The sequence below is a fragment of the Oncorhynchus clarkii genome, chromosome 5 (genome assembly GCF_045791955.1).
Source record: "Oncorhynchus clarkii lewisi isolate Uvic-CL-2024 chromosome 5, UVic_Ocla_1.0, whole genome shotgun sequence".
NCBI classification, from domain to species: Eukaryota; Metazoa; Chordata; class Actinopteri; order Salmoniformes; family Salmonidae; genus Oncorhynchus; species Oncorhynchus clarkii.
In genome coordinates this window covers 2462442-2483869 of record NC_092151.1, presented here as the reverse complement: position 1 = coordinate 2483869, position 21428 = coordinate 2462442, and the positions used below count along the sequence as shown (strand labels likewise).

The 21428-nt window shown below is 44.9% G+C and overlaps 1 protein-coding gene across 1 annotated transcript in view; it reads left to right on the top strand.

The window, feature by feature from the left end:
• LOC139409817 (sorting nexin-30-like) overlaps window positions 1–19220 on the top strand; it is a 40951-nt gene extending 21731 nt beyond the window's left edge. Inside the window, exons 4-9 of the mRNA XM_071155199.1 lie at window positions 426–584; window positions 2543–2732; window positions 3809–4008; window positions 11803–11895; window positions 13302–13454; window positions 18420–19220. Of these exons, the coding sequence (XP_071011300.1) occupies window positions 426–584; window positions 2543–2732; window positions 3809–4008; window positions 11803–11895; window positions 13302–13454; window positions 18420–18497 (873 nt within the window). The 3' untranslated portion in view covers window positions 18498–19220. The remainder of the gene's footprint in view (window positions 1–425; window positions 585–2542; window positions 2733–3808; window positions 4009–11802; window positions 11896–13301; window positions 13455–18419) is intronic.
• Window positions 19221–21428: the final 2208 nt, after the last annotated feature.

The following is a 21428-nucleotide window of genomic DNA, read 5'->3' as shown; positions in this document are numbered from 1 at the left end:
AGGTAACCCTTAACCCCTGACCCTAGACTACACATCTCATACCAGTAGGTAACCCTTAACCCCTGACCCTAGACTACACATATCATACCAGTAGGTAACCCTTAACCCCTGACCCTAGACTACACATCTCATATCAGTATGTAACCCCTGACCCTAGACTACACATCTCATACCATTAGGTAACCCCTGACCCTAGACTACACATCTCATACCATTAGGTAACCCTTAACCCCTGACCCTGACCCTAGACTACATATCTCATACCATTAGGTAACCCTTAACCCCTGACCCTGACCCTAGACTACATATCTCATACCAGTAGGTAACCCTTAACCCTAACCCAAGTCTCCACATCTCATACCAACTCTCCTCACTCTCTCTCCTGTCTTGCTCGATCTCTCTTGTGCTCTCTCTGCCCCTTCCAGCCCCTCCCTGAGAAGTTTGTGATGAAGGGGGTGGTGGACCGGTTCTCTGAGGAGTTTGTTGAGACGAGGAGGAAGGCTCTGGATAAGTTCCTGAAGAGAGTTGCTGACCATCCTGTCCTATCGTTCAACGAACACTTAAACTCCTTCCTCTCTGCCAAGGTATGTTAGTAGAGCTCTTCTACCAGAGCCCGATGGGCCCAGACGTTATCGGGTTAGGACTGTTTTTCATCAATGCCTGAGGTATGGTTAGGACTCGGGTATAATTAAATTGATCAATAACATTTTGAAGCCATTTGTTCGTGTTCTGCTGCTGCAGTAAAGTCTGACTGATCATAACATGGTGTCAGAAGTGCTTCAACCTTGTCAAAAATAAGACAGGAAAGATTATTTGTTTAGAAAAAAATGATAACGTTCCTTGAGTTGTCGGAGTTTAGACCAAAAAGTAGCCAACAGCTAAGTACTCTGTCAAGTCTCTTCGTCGTTGAGCAGAGCCAGAGATACATTTGAGAAGATTGGAAATCGTATTTACACAGGGGGGTTCAGGGAGTGACTGACTAGCAGAGGAAGTTTGTGGTTTCGGGCCGGGCCTTAAATTAGGCAGAATCATTCGGGCCTGGTCTGAAGGTCATTTGCATGGGTAGGGTTAAGGCTTAACATTGATGCAGGGCTCTATATAGTATGTTAGCATGGGAGGCGTGACAATACTGTATATATCACTCTCTCGTAACTCTGTAAATCAAATCAAGTTTTAAGGAGTATCCAATCAAAGTCTTTCAAATGTCAGTTAGTCTAATGTTGTAACAGTGGTGGACAAGGCTCTACCCTGCGTGTTGTGGTGTTAACCTGCGTGTTGTGGTGTTAACCTGCGTGTTGTGGTGTTAACCTGCGTTAACCTGCGTGTTGTGGTGTTAACCTGTGAGTTGTGGTGTTAACCTGTGAGTTGTGGTGTTAACCTGTGAGTTGTGTTGTGGTCTTAACCTGTGAGTTGTGGTGTTAACCTGCGAGTTGTGTTGTGGTGTTAACCTGCGAGTTGTGGTGTTAACCTGCATGTTGTGTTGTGGTGTTAACCTGAGTGTTGTGTTGTGGTGTTAACCTGCGTGTTGTGTTGTGGTGTTAACCTGCGTGTTGTGGTGTTAACCTGCGTGTTGTGTTGTGGTGTTAACCTGCGTGTTGTGGTGTTAACCTGCGTGTTGTGTTGTGGTGTTAACCTGCGTGTTGTGGTGTTAACCTGCGAGTTGTGGTCTTAACCTGAGTGTTGTGTTGTGGTGTTAACCTGAGTGTTGTGTTGTGGTGTTAACCTGCGTGTTGTGTTGTGGTGTTAACCTGCGTGTTGTGGTGTTAACCTGCGTGTTGTGTTGTGGTGTTAACCTGCGTGTTGTGGTGTTAACCTGCGTGTTGTGGTGTTAACCTGCGTGTTGTGTTGTGGTGTTAACCTGCGTGTTGTGGTGTTAACCTGCGTGTTGTGTTGTGGTGTTAACCTGCGTGTTGTGGTGTTAACCTGCAAGTTGTGGTGTTAACCTGCGAGTTGTGGTGTTAACCTGCGAGTTGTGTTGTGGTGTTAACCTGCATGTTGTGTTGTGGTGTTAACCTGCGTGTTGTGGTGTTAACCTGCGAGTTGTGGTGTTAACCTGCGAGTTGTGGTGTTAACCTGCGAGTTGTGTTGTGGTGTTAACCTGCATGTTGTGTTGTGGTGTTAACCTGCGTGTTGTGGTGTTAACCTGCATGTTGTGTTGTGGTGTTAACCTGCGTGTTGTGGTGTTAACCTGCGAGTTGTGTTGTGGTGTTAACCTGCGTGTTGTGTTGTGGTGTTAACCTGCGTGTTGTGTTGTGGTGTTAACCTGCGTGTTGTGTTGTGGTGTTAACCTGCGTGTTGTGGTGTTAACCTGCGTGTTGTGGTGTTAACCTGCGAGTTGTGTTGTGGTGTTAACCTGCGTGTTGTGTTGTGGTGTTAACCTGCGTGTTGTGTTGTGGTGTTAACCTGCGTGTTGTGTCGTGGTGTTAACCTGCGTTAACCTGCGTGTTGTGTTGTGTTGTGGTGTTAACCTGCGTGTTGTGTCGTGGTGTTAACCTGCGTGTTGTGTCGTGGTGTTAACCTGCGTGTTGTGGTTTCTCCTCAGGACCTGAATAAGAGACAAGGCCTAGCCCTGCTCTCTAAGATGGGGGAGTCGGTGAAGTACGTGACCGGAGGGTACAAGCTGAGGGGCCGACCCGTGGAGTTTTCTGCTATGGGAGACTACCTGGATATGTTCACACAGAAGCTGGGTACTATCGACAGGATAGCACAGAGAATCATCAAAGAACAGTCAGGTGGGTTCATACTTCACTCTATCAGACTGTCTCTGTGTGCTGGGACTCTCTGTCAGACTGTCTCTCTGTGCTGGGACTCTATCAGACTGTCTCTCTGTGCTGGGACTCTATCAGACTGTCTCACTGTGCTGGGACTCTCTATCAGACTGTCTCACTGTGCTGGGACTCTATCAGACTGTCTCTCTGTGCTGGGACTCTCTATCAGACTGTCTCTCTGTGCTGGGACTCTATCAGACTGTCTCTCTGTGCTGGGACTCTGTCAGACTGTCTCACTGTGCTGGGACTCTATCAGACTGTCTCTCTGTGCTGGGACTCTGTCAGACTGTCTCTGTGTGCTGGGACTCTCTGCCAGACTGTCTCTGTGTGCTGGGACTCTCTGTCAGACTGTCTCTCTGTGCTGGGACTCTATCAGACTGTCTCTCTGTGCTGGGACTCTATCAGACTGTCTCTCTGTGCTGGGACTCTATCAGACTGTCTCTCTGTGCTGGGACTCTATCAGAATGTCTCTCTGTGCTGGGACTCTGTCAGACTGTCTCACTGTGCTGGGACTCTCTGTCAGACTGTCTCTGTGCTGGGACTCTGTCAGACTGTCTCTCTGTGCTGGGACTCTGTCAGACTGTCTCTCTGTGCTGAGACTCTGTCAGACTGTCTCTCTGTGCTGGGACTCCCTTTCAGACTGTCTCTCTGTGCTGGGACTCTGTCAGACTGTCTCACTGTGCTAGGACTCAGACTGTCTCTCTGTGCTGGGACTGTGTCAGACTGTCTCACTCTGCTGGGACTCTGTCAGACTGTCTCTCTGTGCTGGGACTCTCTTTCAGACTGTCTCTCTGTGCTAGGACTGTGTCAGACTCTCTCACTGTGCTAGGACTCTGTCAGACTGTCTCACTGTGTGATCTCGGTCTGCTCTTCCCCTCTCTGTCTCTCTCTCTCTAAAGTACATTTTGGAGCCGAAGGATTATGGTCCATTCTACACCAGCTGGGTTTTGACTTGCGTCCCTTACTCCTCCCCTCCGTGTGTGTGTGTGTGTGTGTGTGTGTGTGTGTGTGTGTGTGTGTGTGTGTGTGTGTGTGTGTAGAGTACCTAGCAGAGCTGAAGGAGTACGGTCCAGTCTACACCACCTGGGCGGCGTCGGAGGCGGAGCTACAGGGGCCTCTGGAGGGCGTGGCCAGCTGCATGGCTAACTGCTCCAGCGCCCTGGACGATCTCACCCAGGATATGAGCGGAGACTTCCTGCCCGTGCTCCGAGAATACGTCCTCTATATCGAGTCCATGAAGGTACAGTAGAATAAGTCCTCTATATCGAGGCCATGAAGGTAAGTCTAGGAGTACCACAGTGCTAGATTTCTCTTAACTCAGTGGGTGGGTGTGTGGGTATGTGTGTGGGGGGGGGATGGGTGTGTGCGGCTGTGGGTGTGTGTGGGGATGTGTGTGTGCGGGGGTGGATGTGTGTGGGTGGGTGGGGGTGGGGGGGGGGGTGTGTGGGTGTGTGTGGGGATGTGTGTGGGTGTGAGCGGCTGTGTGGGTGGGTGTGGGTGGGTGTGTGTGGGGATGTGTGTGTGGCAATCAGAGTTTGTATTAAGAAACATATCCCCTGACACATTCACAGCCTTGTCCAACCCCATGTCTCCCATTTGACCCTGACCTCTGACCTCCAACACGTTCCTTAGTTCCAACCCCATGTCTCCCACTTGACCCTGACCTCTGACCTCGTTCCTTAGTTCCAACCCCATGTCTCCCATTTGACCCTGACCTCTGACCTCGTTCCTTAGTTCCAACCCCATGTCTCCCATTTGACCCTGACCTCTGACCTCGTTCCTTAGTTCCAACCCCATGTCTCCCATTTGACCTCTGACCTCTTACCTCCAACACGTTCCTTAGTTCTAACCACAGCCAGGGACTTTCTCTACATATGACTCTGGTTCCACCCAACCCAGTGTTGTTTCAGTCACACCACTCTGCTAACTAACTAACCCAGTCATATTTCCTTCACGTCACTCTAACTAACTAACTAACCCATTGTTGTCTCAGTCACATCTCTCTACTAACTAACCCAGTCTTGTTTGTCACATCTCTCTACTAACTAACCCAGTCTGGTTTCAGTCACATCTCTCTACTAACTAACCCAGTCTTGTTTCTAACCCAATCTTGTTTGTCACATCTCTCTACTAACTAACCCAGTCTTGTTTCTAACCCAATCTTGTTTGTCACATCTCTCTACTAACTAACCCAGTCTTGTTTCTAACCCAGTCTTGTTTGTTACATCTCTCTACTAACTAACCCAGTCTTGTTTGTTACATCTCTCTACTAACTAACCCAGTCTTGTTTGTCACATCTCTCTACTAACTAACCCAGTCTTGTTTGTTACATCTCTCTACTAACTAACCCAGTCTTGTTTGTTACATCTCTCTACTAACTAACCCAGTCTTGTTTGTCACATCTCTCTACTAACTAACCCAGTCTTGTTTGTCACATCTCTCTACTAACTAACCCAGTCTTGTTTGTTACATCTCTCTACTAACTAAACCAGTCTTGTTTGTCACATCTCTCTACTAACTAACCCAGTCCTGTTTCTTACCCAATCTTGTTTGTCACATCTATCTACTAACTAACCCAGTCTTGTTTGTTACATCTCTCTACTAACTAACCCAGTCTTGTTTGTCACATCTCTCTACTAACTAACCCAGTCTTGTTTGTCACATCTCTCTACTAACTAACCCAGTCTTGTTTGTCACATCTCTCTACTAACTAAACCAGTCTTGTTTGTCACATCTCTCTACTAACTACCCCAGTCTTGTTTCTAACCCAGTCTTGTTTGTTACATCTCTCTACTAACTAACCCAGTCTTGTTTGTTACATCTCTCTACTAACTAACCCAGTCTTGTTTGTCACATCTCTCTACTAACTAACCCAGTCTTGTTTGTTACATCTCTCTACTAACTAACCCAGTCTTGTTTGTCACATCTCTCTACTAACTAACCCAGTCTTGTTTGTTACATCTCTCTACTAACTAACCCAGTCTTGTTTGTCACATCTCTCTACTAACTAACCCAGTCTTGTTTGTTACATCTCTCTACTAACTAACCCAGTCTTGTTTGTTACATCTCTCTACTAACTAACCCAGTCTTGTTTGTCACATCTCTCTACTAACTAACCCAGTCTTGTTTATCACATCTCTCTACTAACTAACCCAGTCTTGTTTGTTACATCTCTCTACTAACTAAACCAGTCTTGTTTGTCACATCTCTCTACTAACTAACCCAGTCCTGTTTCTTACCCAATCTTGTTTGTCACATCTCTCTACTAACTAACCCAGTCCTGTTTCTTACCCAGTCTTGTTTGTCACATCTCTCTACTAACTAACCCAGTCTTGTTTGTCACATCTCTCTACTAACTAACCCAGTCTTGTTTGTCACATCTCTCTACTAACTAAACCAGTCTTGTTTGTCACATCTCTCTACTAACTAACCCAGTCTTGTTTGTCACATCTCTCTACTAACTAACCCAGTCTTGTTTGTCACATCTCTCTACTAACTAACCCAGTCTTGTTTGTCACATCTCTCTACTAACTAACCCAGTCTTGTTTGTCACATCTCTCTACTAACTAAACCAGTCTTGTTTGTCACATCTCTCTACTAACTACCCCAGTCTTGTTTCTAACCCAGTCTTGTTTGTTACATCTCTCTACTAACTAACCCAGTCTTGTTTGTTACATCTCTCTACTAACTAACCCAGTCTTGTTTGTCACATCTCTCTACTAACTAACCCAGTCTTGTTTCTAACCCAGTCTTGTTTGTCACATCTCTCTACTAACTAACCCAGTCTTGTTTGTTACATCTCTCTACTAACTAACCCAGTCTTGTTTGTTACATCTCTCTACTAACTAACCCAGTCCTGTTTGTTACATCTCTCTACTAACTACCCTTGTCTTGGGTGTTAAGAAGCGTGTTTTGGCGGGTCATGTTTCAGAGGACGCGTGACTCGACCTTCACCTCTCCCGATCCCGTTGGGGAGTTACAGCGATGAGACAAGATTGTAATTGGATCACAATCGGATATCAAGAAATTGGGGAGACAAAGGGGGGGGGTATAAATAAAAAATACCTTTACATAAGTATTCAGACCCGTTGCTATGAGACTCCAAATTGAGCTCAGGTGCATCCTGTTTCCACTGATCAACCTTGAGATGTTTCTACAACTTGATTGGAGTCTGTGGTAAATTCAATTGATCAGCCATAATTTGGAAAGGCACACATCTGTCCCACATTGAGGTAGAAGGAATTGTCCGTAGAGCTCCGAGACAGGATTGTGTCGAGGCACAGATCTGGGGAAGGGTACCAAAACATTTCTGCAGCTTTGAAGGTCCCTAAGAACACAGTGACCTCATTCTTAAAATGGAAGAAGTTTGGAACCACCAAGACTCTTCCTAGAGTCAGGGAAGAAGGGAAGAATCAGGGAAGAAGGTCCTTGGTCAGTTCCTCTGTGGAGATGGGAGAACCTTCCAAAAGCACAACCATCTCTGCAGCACTCCACCAATCAGGGCTTTATGGTTGAGTGGCCAGACGGACGCCACTCCTCAGTAAAAGGCACATGACAGCACGCTTGGAGTTTGCCAAAAGGCACCTAAAGGACTCTCAGACCATGAGAAACAGGATTCTCTGGTCTAATGAAACCAAGATTGAACTCTTTGGCCTGAATGTCAAGCATCACGCCTGGAGGAAACCTGGCACCATCCCTACGGTGAAGCATGGTGGTGGCAGCATCATGCTGTGGGGATGTTTTTCAGTAGTAGGGACTGGGAGACTAGTCAGGATCGAGGGAAAGATGAAGGAGCAAAGTACAGAGATCCTTGATGAAAACCTGCTCCAGAGCGCTCAGGACCTCAGACTGGGGCGACGGTTCCCCTTCCAACAGGACAACAACCCTAAGCACACAGCCAAGACAACGCAGCCAGAGCCCGGACTTGAACCCGATCGAACATCTCTGGAGTTTTCTGAAAATAGCTGTACAGTGACCCTCCCCATCCATCCTGACAGAGCTTGAGAGGATCTGCTGAGAAGAATGGGAGAAACTCCCCAAATACAGGTGTCCCAAGCTTGTAGTGTCATACCCAAGAAGACTCAAGGCTGTAATCGCTGCCAAAGGTGCTTCAACAAAGTACTGAGTAAAGGGTCTGAATACTTATGTAAATGTGATATTTCAGTTTATTTTTAGTACATTTGCAAAAATGTCTCAACCTGTTTTTGATTTTTCGTTATGGGATATTGTGTGTAGATTGATGAGGGGAAAAACAATTTAATCAATTTTAGAATAAGGCTGTAACCCAGTCTTGTTTCAGTCACCTCTCTCTACTAACTAACCCAGTCTTGTTTCAGTCACATCTCTCTAGTAACTAACTAACCCAGTCTGGTTTCAGTCACATCTCTCTAGTAACTAACTAACCCAGTCTGGTTTCAGTCACATCTCTCTAATAACTAACTAGCCCAGTCTTGTTTCAGTCACATCTCTCTACTAACTAACCCAGTCTTGTTTCAGTCACATCTCTCTACTAACTAACCCAGTCTTGTTTCAGTCACATCTCTCTACTAACTAACCCAGTCTGGTTTCTAACCCAGTCTTGTTTCAGTCACATCTCTCTACTAACTAACCCAGTCTTGTTTCAGTCACATCTCTCTACTAACTAACCCAGTCTTGTTTCAGTCACATCTCTCTACTAACTAACCAAGTCTGGTTTCTAACCCAGTCTTGTTTCAGTCACATCTCTCTACTAACTAACCCAGTCTGGTTTCAGTCACATCTCTCTACTAACTAACCCAGTCTTGTTTCAGTCACATCTCTCTACTAACTAACCCAGTCTGGTTTCAGTCACATCTCTCTACTAACTAACCCAGTCTGGTTTCAGTCACATCTCTCTACTAACTAACCCAGTCTTGTTTCAGTCACATCTCTCTACTAACTAACCCAGTCTTGTTTCAGTCACATCTCTCTACTAACTAACCCAGTCTTGTTTGTCACATCTCTCTACTAACTAACCCAGTCTTGTTTCAGTCACATCTCTCTACTAACTAACCCAGTCTTGTTTCAGTCACATCTCTCTACTAACTAACCCAGTCTTGTTTCAGTCACATCTCTCTACTAACTAACCCAGTCTTGTTTCAGTCACATCTCTCTACTAACTAACTAACCCAGTCTGGTTTCTAACCCAGTCTTGTTTCAGTCACATCTCTCTACTAACTAACCCAGTCTTGTTTCAGTCACATCTCTCTACTAACTAACTAACCCAGTCTGGTTTCTAACCCAGTCTTGTTTCAGTCACATCTCTCTACTAACTAACCAGTCTGGTTTCTAACCCAGTCTTGTTTCAGTCACATCTCTCTACTAACTACCCCAGTCTTGTTTCAGTCACATCTCTCTACTAACTAACCCAGTCTGGTTTCTAACCCAGTCTTGTTTCAGTCACATCTCTCTACTAACTAACCCGGTCTTGTTTGTCACATCTCTCTACTAACTAACCCAGTCTTGTTTCAGTCACATCTCTCTACTAACTAACCCAGTCTGGTTTCAGTCACATCTCTCTACTAACTAACCCAGTCTTGTTTCAGTCACATCTCTCTACTAACTAACCCAGTCTGGTTTCAGTCACATCTCTCTACTAACTAACCCAGTCTGGTTTCAGTCACATCTCTCTACTAACTAACCCAGTCTTGTTTCAGTCACATCTCTCTACTAACTAACCCAGTCTGGTTTCAGTCACATCTCTCTACTAACTAACCCAGTCTGGTTTCTAACCCAGTCTTGTTTCAGTCACATCTCTCTACTAACTAACCCAGTCTTGTTTCAGTCACATCTCTCTACTAACTAACCCAGTCTGGTTTCTAACCCAGTCTTGTTTCAGTCACATCTCTCTACTAACTAACCCAGTCTTGTTTCAGTCACATCTCTCTACTAACTAACCCAGTCTTGTTTCAGTCACATCTCTCTACTAACTAACCCAGTCTTGTTTCAGTCACATCTCTCTACTAACTAACCCAGTCTTGTTTCAGTCACATCTCTCTACTAACTAACCCAGTCTTGTTTCAGTCACATCTCTCTACTAACTAACTAACCCAGTCTGGTTTCTAACCCAGTCTTGTTTCAGTCACATCTCTCTACTAACTAACCAGTCTGGTTTCTAACCCAGTCTTGTTTCAGTCACATCTCTCTACTAACTACCCCAGTCTTGTTTCAGTCACATCTCTCTACTAACTAACCCAGTCTGGTTTCTAACCCAGTCTTGTTTCAGTCACATCTCTCTACTAACTAACCCGGTCTTGTTTGTCACATCTCTCTACTAACTAACCCAGTCTTGTTTCAGTCACATCTCTCTACTAACTAACCCAGTCTGGTTTCAGTCACATCTCTCTACTAACTAACCCAGTCTTGTTTCAGTCACATCTCTCTACTAACTAACCCAGTCTGGTTTCAGTCACATCTCTCTACTAACTAACCCAGTCTGGTTTCAGTCACATCTCTCTACTAACTAACCCAGTCTTGTTTCAGTCACATCTCTCTACTAACTAACCCAGTCTGGTTTCAGTCACATCTCTCTACTAACTAACCCAGTCTGGTTTCTAACCCAGTCTTGTTTCAGTCACATCTCTCTACTAACTAACCAGTCTTGTTTCAGTCACATCTCTCTACTAACTAACCCAGTCTGGTTTCTAACCCAGTCTTGTTTCAGTCACATCTCTCTACTAACTAACCCAGTCTTGTTTCAGTCACATCTCTCTACTAACTAACCCAGTCTTGTTTCACTAACCCAGTCTTGTTTCAGTCACATCTCTCTACTAACTAACCCAGTCTTGTTTCAGTCACATCTCTCTACTAACTAACCCAGTCTTGTTTCAGTCACATCTCTCTACTAACTAACCCAGTCTTGTTTCAGTCACATCTCTCTACTAACTAACCCAGTCTTGTTTCAGTCACATCTCTCTACTAACTAACCCAGTCTGGTTTCAGTCACATCTCTCTACTAACTAACCCAGTCTTGTTTCAGTCACATCTCTCTACTAACTAACCCAGTCTTGTTTCAGTCACATCTCTCTACTAACTAACCCAGTCTTGTTTCAGTCACATCTCTCAACTAACTAACCCAGTCTTGTTTCATTCACATCTCTCTACTAACTAACCCAGTCTTGTTTCAGTCACATCTCTCTACTAACTAACCCAGTCTGGTTTCAGTCACATCTCTCTACTAACTAACCCAGTCTTGTTTCAGTCACATCTCTCTACTAACTAACCCAGTCTTGTTTCAGTCACATCTCTCTACTAACTAACCCAGTCTTGTTTCAGTCACATCTCTCTACTAACTAACCCAGTCTTGTTTCAGTCGCATCTCTCTACTAACTAACCCAGTCTTGTTTCTAACCCAGTCTGGTTTCAGTCACATCTCTCTACTAACTAACCCAGTCTTGTTTCAGTCGCATCTCTCTACTAACTAACCCAGTCTTGTTTCTAACCCAGTCTGGTTTCAGTCACATCTCTCTACTAACTAACCCAGTCTTGTTTCAGTCACATCTCTCTACTAACTAACCCAGTCTGGTTTCAGTCACATCTCTCTACTAACTAACCCAGTCTTGTTTCAGTCACATCTCTCTACTAACTAACCCAGTCTGGTTTCAGTCACATCTCTCTACTAACTAACCCAGTCTGGTTTCAGTCACATCTCTCTACTAACTAACCCAGTCTTGTTTCAGTCACATCTCTCTACTAGCTAACCCAGTCTTGTTTCAGTCACATCTCTCTACTAACTAACCCAGTCTTGTTTCAGTCACATCTCTCTACTAACTAACCCAGTCTTGTTTCAGTCACATCTCTCTACTAACTAACCCAGTCTTGTTTCAGTCACATCTCTCTACTAACTAACCCAGTCTTGTTTCTACAAGAGGAGTTGAGTTGAAGAATTAGTTTTCCCTCCACCTTTAAAAACAGATATTAAACTATGATTTGAATAAGAAGTGTGGATTGTAATGATGAACAGTATGAATGTGAGAGTGGGATAGATGTAACATCTGGTGTCTTTCTGCTCTGCCAGGCTGTTCTGAAGAAGAGGGACAACGTCCAGGCAGAATATGAGGCCAAACTGGAAGCTGCTGCGCTCCGGAAAGAAGAGAGACCAACAGCCAAGGTTAGTCTAGTCAACACTCAATGGGCTTTTGCCAAAAGTAGTGCACTATATAGGGGAATAGGGGGCCATTTTGAGATCCATAGGAGCCTACAGCAATGTCTCTAAACCAGTTACTCAAACACAGACGCGCTTAAACTTAGACAGCTTAGTTTAATAGCAGGTCATAAAACGAATAAGTACACGTTTTTCTGTGTCTGGTTGGATGACTCAGTTTTCCTCATACCTACAGTAGCTATGAAGAATGTGACATTCCTGAGCAGGCAAGCAACAAGTGTAGTTGACAGTGGTACAGTGGTAATGATCCAGTGCTAATTCTGTACTAAGTCAATGCTAATGCTAATGATCAGGGCTTGCACTAAGTCAATGCTAATGCTAATGATCTAGGCTTGCACTAAATCAATGCTAATGCTAATGATCTAGGCTTGCACTAAGTCAATGCTAATGCTAATGATCTAGGCTTGCACTAAGTCAATGCTAATGATCTAGGCTTGCACTAAGTCAATGCTAATGCTAATGATCTAGGCTTGCACTAAATCAGAGGCTAATGCTAATGATCGAGGCTTGCACTAAGTCAATGCTAATGCTAATGATCGAGGCTTGCACTAAGTCAATACTAATGCTAATGATCGAGGCTTGCACTAAGTCAATGCTAATGCTAATGATCAGGGCTTGCACTAAGTCAGTGCTAATGCTAATGATCGAGGCTTGCACTAAGTCAATGCTAATGCTAATGATCTAGGCTTGCACTAAATAAGAGGCTAATGCTAATGATCTAGGCTTGCACTAAGTCAATGCTAATGATTTAGGCTTGTACTAAGTCAATGCTAATGCTATAGATCTAGGCTTGCACTAAGTCAATGCTAATGCTAATGATCTAGGCTTTTCCCCAACCATTCCTTTAGCCCTTTTTAGCGTAGTGCTATGCCCATTGAAGCAGACTCCAAGCAGAGCCACATGCCCATAAAGCCTTGCTTCGAGCGCTACGGTATGTGTCCCTAGCAGTTTACTCATAGTGCCTTGCTTCGAGTGCTGCGGTATGTGTCCCTAGCAGTTTACCCATAGTGCCTTGCTTCGAGTGCTATGTGTCCCTAGCAGTTTACCCATACTCTAATGCATTATTCTGTTAGTTCTGTTCCCTGTCCTCTCTACTGCAGGTGCTTAGTTCTGTTCCCTGTCCCCTCTCTACTGCAGGTGCTTAGTTCTGTCCCCTCTCTACAGCAGGTGCTTAGTTCTGTCCCCTCTCTACAGCAGGTGCTTAGTTCTGTCCCCTCTCTACAACAGGTGCTTAGTTCTGTCCCCTGTCCTCTCTACAGCAGGTGCTTAGTTCTGTCCCCTTTCTACAGCAGGTGCTTAGTTCTGTCCCCTCTCTACAGCAGGTGCTTAGTTCTGTCCCCTCTCTACAACAGGTGCCTACAGACGTGGAGAAGTGCCAGGACAGAGTGGAGTGTTTTAACGCTGACCTGAAGTCAGACTGGGACCAGTGGCAGAACAACAAGACACAAGACTTCAGACAGTTACTCACTGGCATGGCAGACCACAACATCCAGTACTATGAGAAGGTAACAGCAGGAGACTACAACAGACTGGCTCATGTTATCATATGTCCATTTAATACAGGTGGTAGTACAGGGTGCAAAGGGAAGCGTTTCTTATTGATCCAATTTTCAGTAATATCATCAAAATCAATTCATCATATTAGGTTTTTAAGCTCGTTACGTCGTTTTTACCTGTCTATTATATATTTTAAACAATTATTAAGTATAACTAATTTTCCTAAAACATAATTTGATAACGATACTGTTGCTGCTTCCTGTTTGGGTGTCAAAGCACTGTTTTTTTTATGTCCAAATTCATAATCAATATGTTGAATTTAAGTTCTATGTCTTGGTCTTCAACATACAGCATCACAAACACGTGTCGCACTTGTGATGACTTATACTGTATTTAGCTAAATTAGTACCTGAGAAACATCAACATTTACCAAGTGGACACTCCTAAACCGGTATTGAATAGCTTGTTCTACTGTAATCAATAGTGTGCGCAAATTAATCCCCCACGGTTAAATACAAAATATATTGACATTGTATAGAAATCATTGAATATTATAGTAAATATAGAAATTGGACTGGCACCAATGTACCGTTTGCTCTAAAAGACAAAACACAAGGAACTAACTAACTAAACTATACGATACCACTGCTGGCTTGCTTCTGAAGCTAAGCAGGGTTGGTCCTGGTCAGTCCCTGGATGGGAGATCAGATGCTGCTGGAAGTGGTGTTGGAGGGCCAGTAGGAGGCACTCTTTCCTCTGGTCTAAAAAATATCCCAATGCCCCAGGGCAGTGATTGGGGACACTGCCCTGTGTAGCGTGCCGTCTTTCGAATGGGATGTTAAATGGGTGTCCTGACTCTCTGAGGTCATTAAAGATCCCATGACACTTATCGTAAGAGTTGGGGTGTTAGCCCCGGTGTCCTGGCTCTCTGTGGTCATTAAAGATCCCATGGCACTTATCGTAAGACTAGGGGTGTTAACCCCGGTGCCCTGGCTAAATTCCCAATCTGGCCATCAAACCATCACGGTCACCTAATAATCCCCAGTTTACAATTGGCTCATTCATCTCCCTCCTCTCCCCTGTAACTATTCCCCAGGTTGTTTCTGTAAATGAGATCGTGTTCTCAGTCAAATTACCTGGTAAAATAAATAATAATGAAACGCAACACTTTGCCAAAGCACAGCCCCCACACCGCTAGAGGGATATCTTCAACCACCAACTTACCATCCTGAGACAAGGCCGAGTATAGCCCACAAAGATCTCCCCCACGGCACAACCCGGACAGAAAGATCACGTCAGTGACTCAACCCACTCAAGTGACGCACCCCCCTAGGGACGGCATGGAAGAGCACCAGTAAGCCAGTGACTCAGCCCCCGTAATAGGGTTAGAGGCAGAGAATCCCAGTGGAAAGAGCAGCAGAGACAGTAAGGGCGGTTCGTTGCTCCAGTGCCTTTCGGTTCACCTTCACACTCCTGGGCCAGACTACACTCAATCATATGACCTACTGAAGAGATGAGTCTTCAATAAAGACGTAACCTTTCTATCGACAACATTCTGCTGAAAAGGAAGCGTGCGAAACTCAAAATTTTTTGGGGGAAATATGTAACTTTCACACATCAACAAGTCCAATACAGAAAATGAAAGATAAACATATTGTTAATCTACCAATCGTGTCTGATTTAAAAAAATGCTTTACAGCGAAAGCACAACATATGATTATGTTAGGTCACTGCCAAGTAAAAAAAACACAGCCATTTTTCCAGCCAAAGATAGGAGTCACAAAAAGCAGAAATATAGATAAAATGAATCACTAACCTTTGATGATCTTCATCAGATGACACTCATAGGACATCATGTTACACAATACATGTCTGTTTTGTTCGATAATGTGCATATTTATATCCAAAAATCTCAGTTTACATTGGCGCTTTGATTCCAAAACATCTGGTGATTTTGCAGAAATACTCATAATAAACATTGATTAAAGATACAAGTGTTATTCACAGAATTAAAGATAGACTTCTCCTTAATGCAACCGCTGTGTCAGATTAAAAATATATATTTTTTAAAACTTTATGGAAAAAGCATAATCTGAGAACGGCGCTCAGAAACAAAACACCCAGAGGAATATCCGCCATTTGAGTCAACAGAGTTAGAAACAACACCATAAATATTCACTTACCTTTGATGATCTTCATCAGAAGGCACTCCCAGGAATCCCAGTTTGACAATAAATGACTGATTTGTTCCATAAAGTTCCATAAAGTCCGTCATTTATGTCCAAATAGCCACTTGTTGTTAGCGTGTTCAGCCCAGTAATCCATCTTCATGAGGCACAGGCACTTCATCCAGACAAAACTCGAAAATTTCCGTTACATTCCTTTAGAAACATGTCAAACGATGTATGGAATCAACCTTTAGGATGTTTTTAACATAAAACATCAATAATGTTCAAACCGGAGAATTCCTTCAGAAAAGTTCTGGAACTCTGTCGGGAGCGCGCGTCATGAGACCAAGGCTCTCTGCCAGACCACTGACTCAAAGAGGTCTCATGAGCCCCTCCTTTATAGTAGAATCTTTCTAAAGACGGTTGACATCTAGTGGAAGCCGTAGGAAGTGCAACTTTATGTATATCTCAATGTGTATTCAGTAGGCCAAGCTTTGAAAAACTACAAACCTCAATGTCCCACTTTCTGTTTGGATTTCTTCTCAGGTTTTTGCCTGCCATATGAATTCTGTTATACTCACAGACATCATTCAAACAGTTTTAGAAACTTCAGACTGTTTTCTATCCAATAGTAATAATAATATGCATATATTAGCATCTGGGACAGAGTAGGAGGCAGTTCACTCTGGGCACGCTATTCATCCAAAAGTGAAAATGCTGCCCCCTATCCCAAAAAGGTTAATCACGTAACTGTAATTAACGAGGAAGTCGGGGCACCAAGGAAAATATTCCGATTTCTAATTTAAGTTATAATTTTCCTAATATAACTTTTCAGATATTTTAATATTTGATCAATTAGTCTTCTGATTAATAAGTAGTTTAATCACGTAATAATAATTAGTTATTTGATAAATAGGTCTTCAGTTTTAATGATGCCAAAGACACGACAGTCTCCACCTGTTGTATTTGATTTGATTTGAACGTTCTCCGTCCCTACGAGGCTGAACGTTCTCCGTCCCTACCAGTGTTTCAGTGCAGCAGGCTGAACGTTCTCCGTCCCTACTAGTGTTTCAGTGCAGCAGGCTGAACGTTCTCCGTCGCTACGAGGCTGAACGTTCTCCATCCCAACTAGTGTTTCAGTGCAGCAGGCTGAACGTTCTCCATCCCTACTAGTGTTTCAGTGCAGCAGGCTGAACGTTCTCCATCCCTACTAGTGTTTCAGTGCAGCAGGCTGAACGTTCTCCATCCCTACTAGTGTTTCAGTGCAGCAGGCTGAACGTTCTCCGTCCCTACTAGTGTTTCAGTGCAGCAGGCTGAACGTTCTCCGTCCCTACTAGTGTTTCAGTGCAGCAGGCTGAACGTTCTCCGTCCCTACTAGTGTTTCAGTGCAGCAGGCTGAACGTTCTCCATCCCTACTAGTGTTTCAGCAGGCTGAACGTTCTCCATCCCTACTAGTGTTTCAGTGCAGCAGGCTGAACGTTCTCCATCCCTACTAGTGTTTCAGTGCAGCAGGCTGAACGTTCTCCGTCCCTACTAGTGTTTCAGTGCAGCAGGCTGAACGTTCTCCGTCCCTACTAGTGTTTCAGTGCAGCAGGCTGAACGTTCTCCGTCCCTACTAGTGTTTCAGTGCAGCAGGCTGAACGTTCTCCATCCCTACTAGTGTTTCAGCAGGCTGAACGTTCTCCATCCCTACTAGTGTTTCAGTGCAGCAGGCTGAACGTTCTCCATCCCTACTAGTGTTTCAGTGCAGCAGGCTGAACGTTCTCCGTCCCTACGAGGCTGAACGTTCTCCGTCCCTACGAGGCTGAACGTTCTCCGTCCCTACGAGGCTGAACGTTCTCCGTCCCTACGAGGCTGAACGTTCTCCGTCCCTACGAGGCTGAACGTTCTCCGTCCCTACGAGGCTGAACGTTCTCCGTCCCTACGAGGCTGAACGTTCTCCGTCCCTACGAGGCTGAACGTTCTCCGTCCCTACGAGGCTGAACGTTCTCCGTCCCTACGAGGCTGAACGTTCTCTGTCCCTACGAGGCTGAACGTTCTCTGTCCCTACGAGGCTGAACGTTCTCCGTCCCTACGAGGCTGAACGTTCTCCATCCCTACTAGTGTTTCAGGTCAGCTGAACCTGGTTGAATAAATAAAGAAAAAACAAACAGTAACATATTCTAACTAGATGTATTAAAGTCCTTTGGTGACTTGTGACATTGAAACTAACAGGGCCTGGGCCAACAGGAAGTAGGAATGGGCTGTAGAGGAACTAAGAATGACTTTAGAAACCTTTTCATCTCATGTCTTTTGATGCATTCAGTGTCATTCTGGTGCCTACTGTCTGTGTGTTTCAGTGTGTTAACACGACCATCTCTCTGTGTGTTTCAGTGTGTTAACATGACCATCTCTCTGTGTGTTAACACGACCATTTCTCTGTGTGTTTCAGTGTGTTAACACGACCATCTCTCTGTGTGTTTCAGTGTGTTAACATGACCATCTCTCTGTGTGTTTCAGTGTGTTAACACGACCATCTCTCTGTGTGTTTCAGTGTGTTAACACGACCATCTCTCTGTGTGTTTCAGTGTGTTAACACGACCATCTCTCTGTGTGTTTCAGTGTGTTAACACGACCATCTCTCTGTGTGTTTCAGTGTGTTAACACGACCATCTCTCTGTGTGTTTCAGTGTGTTAACACGACCATCTCTCTGTGTGTTTCAGTGTGTTAACACGACCATCTCTCTGTGTGTTTCAGTGTGTTAACACGACCATCTCTCTGTGTGTTTCAGTGTGTTAACACGACCATTTCTCTGTGCGTTTCAGTGCCTTGCAGCGTGGGAGTCTGTCATTCCAGTATTACAGGACAAGCAACCACAGGAGACAGAAACAGAGGAAGACTGAAACGGCCAGCTACCCTTTGGAGCACATTGGAAAGTGGACATAACATCTCAAACACTTCTCTACCCGAGTTTCCAGTGTCACACACAGACACAGATACTCTCGACGGGAGATGACCAAGGAAATGGGCTTTTGGGTCTACAGACTGAAGTCCTTTTTAGTTTTGGTGTTTCTATATGTGAAACCCAGTCAGTCGGAACGTCCCATCCTGCCTGCTGGGCATTGTCTCACGTCAGGTAGCGCAACGGCCACCTGCACTGATCTGTCTGATAACTTGCAAACACTCATGGGATAGCTAAAAATAAGTTTGGCCACAATATGCTGTGCTAACATTCGAGAATGTTACAAAGGTGACATCGTCTGCTTAAAAGCCTCTGAAAGAGTCCGAGTTAATCTGACCAAAAATATCACCCTGGAGTCAGATTTAATCTGACCAGAAATATCACCCTGGAGTCAGATTTAATCTGACCAGAAATATCACCCTGGAGTCAGATTTAATCTGACCAGAAATATCACCCTGGAGTCAGATTTAATCTGACCAGAAATATCACCCTGGAGTCAGATTTAATCTGACCAAAAATATCACCCTGGAATCAGATTTAATCTGACCAGAAATATCACCCTGGAGTCAGATTTAATCTGACCAGAAATATCACCCTGGAGTCAGATTTAATCTGACCAGAAATATCACCCTGGAGTCAGATTTAATCTGACCAGAAATATCACCCTGGAGTCAGATCTGACCAGAAATACCACCCTGGAGTCAGATTTAATCTGACCAGAAACATTACCCTGGAGTCAGATTTAATCTGACCAGAAATATCACCCTGGAGTCAGATTTGATCTGACCAGAAAATATCACCCTGAAGCTAATAAATCTTCACTACCTAATTCTACATCTAACGAAGGTGTTATGTGGTTGGAAGAATCGGTATTTATGAAATTCGTAATGTACACTAAAATTAGCTAGCTAACGCGTCAGCTACAGTAGCTAGTGTCTGCTTGCTGGCTGTACCAGTCTCAAATCAATCTATAATGAAAGGCAGGGATGCTAACAATGCGAGTTCACACACACTCAATGCTGAATAATCCTAGTAAATTCTAGCTAATGCACAAATGAGTTTTCATGATATCTTGTTCTGCTGTGATTTAGTGTGCCGAGTTCTACAGCACAGCTGAATGTAGCAAGGCACATTGCCAGCTGTCAGAGTCAGAAACCTGCTGATTTCTGAGAACAGTCCCAGAACTTTGGTGCCTTACAAGCTGGCAAACTATCTACCGTATGGCCATTCAAACAAGCCCTGCACTCCGCTGCTAACTGGAGTTTACTCAAGTGATTGGGTTTCCGTAGTATCCAGTGTGTCATAGCTACAGAGAGAGAGTTATTTTCAGAATTAGGAACTAGAATTAGGCAGAAGAGCAAAATGTAGATTATTAGAGATGTGTTCCACGTCCTACGTGACAGATCGTTTGAGGGATGAGCCCCCCGTAGGAGGGACGCTATCTGACGTGAGACAATGGCCTGCTGGGAAGAGCCATGGAGCAGAGTGGATGCTTCTCTCTCTCTACCTCTCTCTCTCACTCTCTCTCACACTCTCTCCCTCTACTCTCTCTCTCTCTCTCTCTCTACCTCTCTCTCTCTCACTCTCTCTCCCTCTACTCTCTCTCTCACTCTCTCTCACTCTCTCTCCCTCTACTCTCTCTCTTTCTCTCTCTCTACCTCTCTCCCCCTCCTCTCTCTCTCTCTCTCTCTCTCTCTCTCTCTCTCTCTCTCTCTCTCTCTCTCTCTCCCCCCTCTCTCTCTCTATCTCTCCCCCCTCTCTCTCTCTCCCCCTCTCTCTCTTTGTCTCTCTCTCTCCCCCTCTCTCTCTCTGTCTCTCTCTGTCTCTCTCTCTCCCTGTCTCTCTGTCTCTCTCTCTCCCTCCCTCTCTCTCTCTCTCTCCCTCTACTCTCTCTCTCGCTCACTAACTCTCAATCTCCCTCTACTCTCTCTCTCTCTCTCTCTCTCGCTCACTCTCTCTCCCTCTACTCTCTCTCTCGCTCACTAACTCTCAATCTCCCTCTACCTCTCTCTCTCACTCTCTCTCTCTCACTCTCTACCTCTCTCTCACACTCTCTCTCCCTCTACTCTCTCTCACTCTCTCTCCCTCTACTCTCTCTCTCTCTCTCTCTCTCTCTCTCTCTCTCTCTCACTCTCTCTCTCCCTCTACTCTCTCTCACTCTCTCTCCCTCTACTCTCTCTCTCGCTCACTAACTCTCAATCTCCCTCTACTCTCTCTAGTCTCTCTCTACTCTCTCTCTACTCTCTCTACTCTCTCTACTCTCTCTCTACTCTCTACTCTCTCTCTACTCTCTCTCTCTCTCTCTCTCTCTCTCTCTCTCTCTACTCTCTCTCTACTGTCTCTCTCTCTCTCTACCCTCTCTCACTCCCCCTCTACTCTCTCTACTCTCTCTCTACTCTGTCTCTCTCTCTCTCTCTCTACTCTCTCTGTACTCTCTGTACTCTTTCTTCTCTCTCTACTCTCTCTCTCTCTCTCTCTCTCTCCCCCTCTCTCTCTCTATCTCTCCCCCCTCTCTCTCTCTCCCCCTCTCTCTCTTTGTCTCTCTCTCTCCCCCTCTCTCTCTCTGTCTCTCTCTGTCTCTCTCTCTCTCCCTGTCTCTCTGTCTCTCTCTCTCCCTCCCTCTCTCTCTCTCTCTCTCCCTCTACTCTCTCTCTCGCTCACTAACTCTCAATCTCCCTCTACTCTCTCTCTCTCTCTCTCTCTCGCTCACTCTCTCTCCCTCTACTCTCTCTCTCGCTCACTAACTCTCAATCTCCCTCTACTCTCTCTAGTCTCTCTCTACTCTCTCTACTCTCTCTACCTCTCTCTCCCACTCTCTCTCTCCCACTCTCTCTCTCTCACTCTCTACCTCTCTCTCTCACTCTCTCTCTCT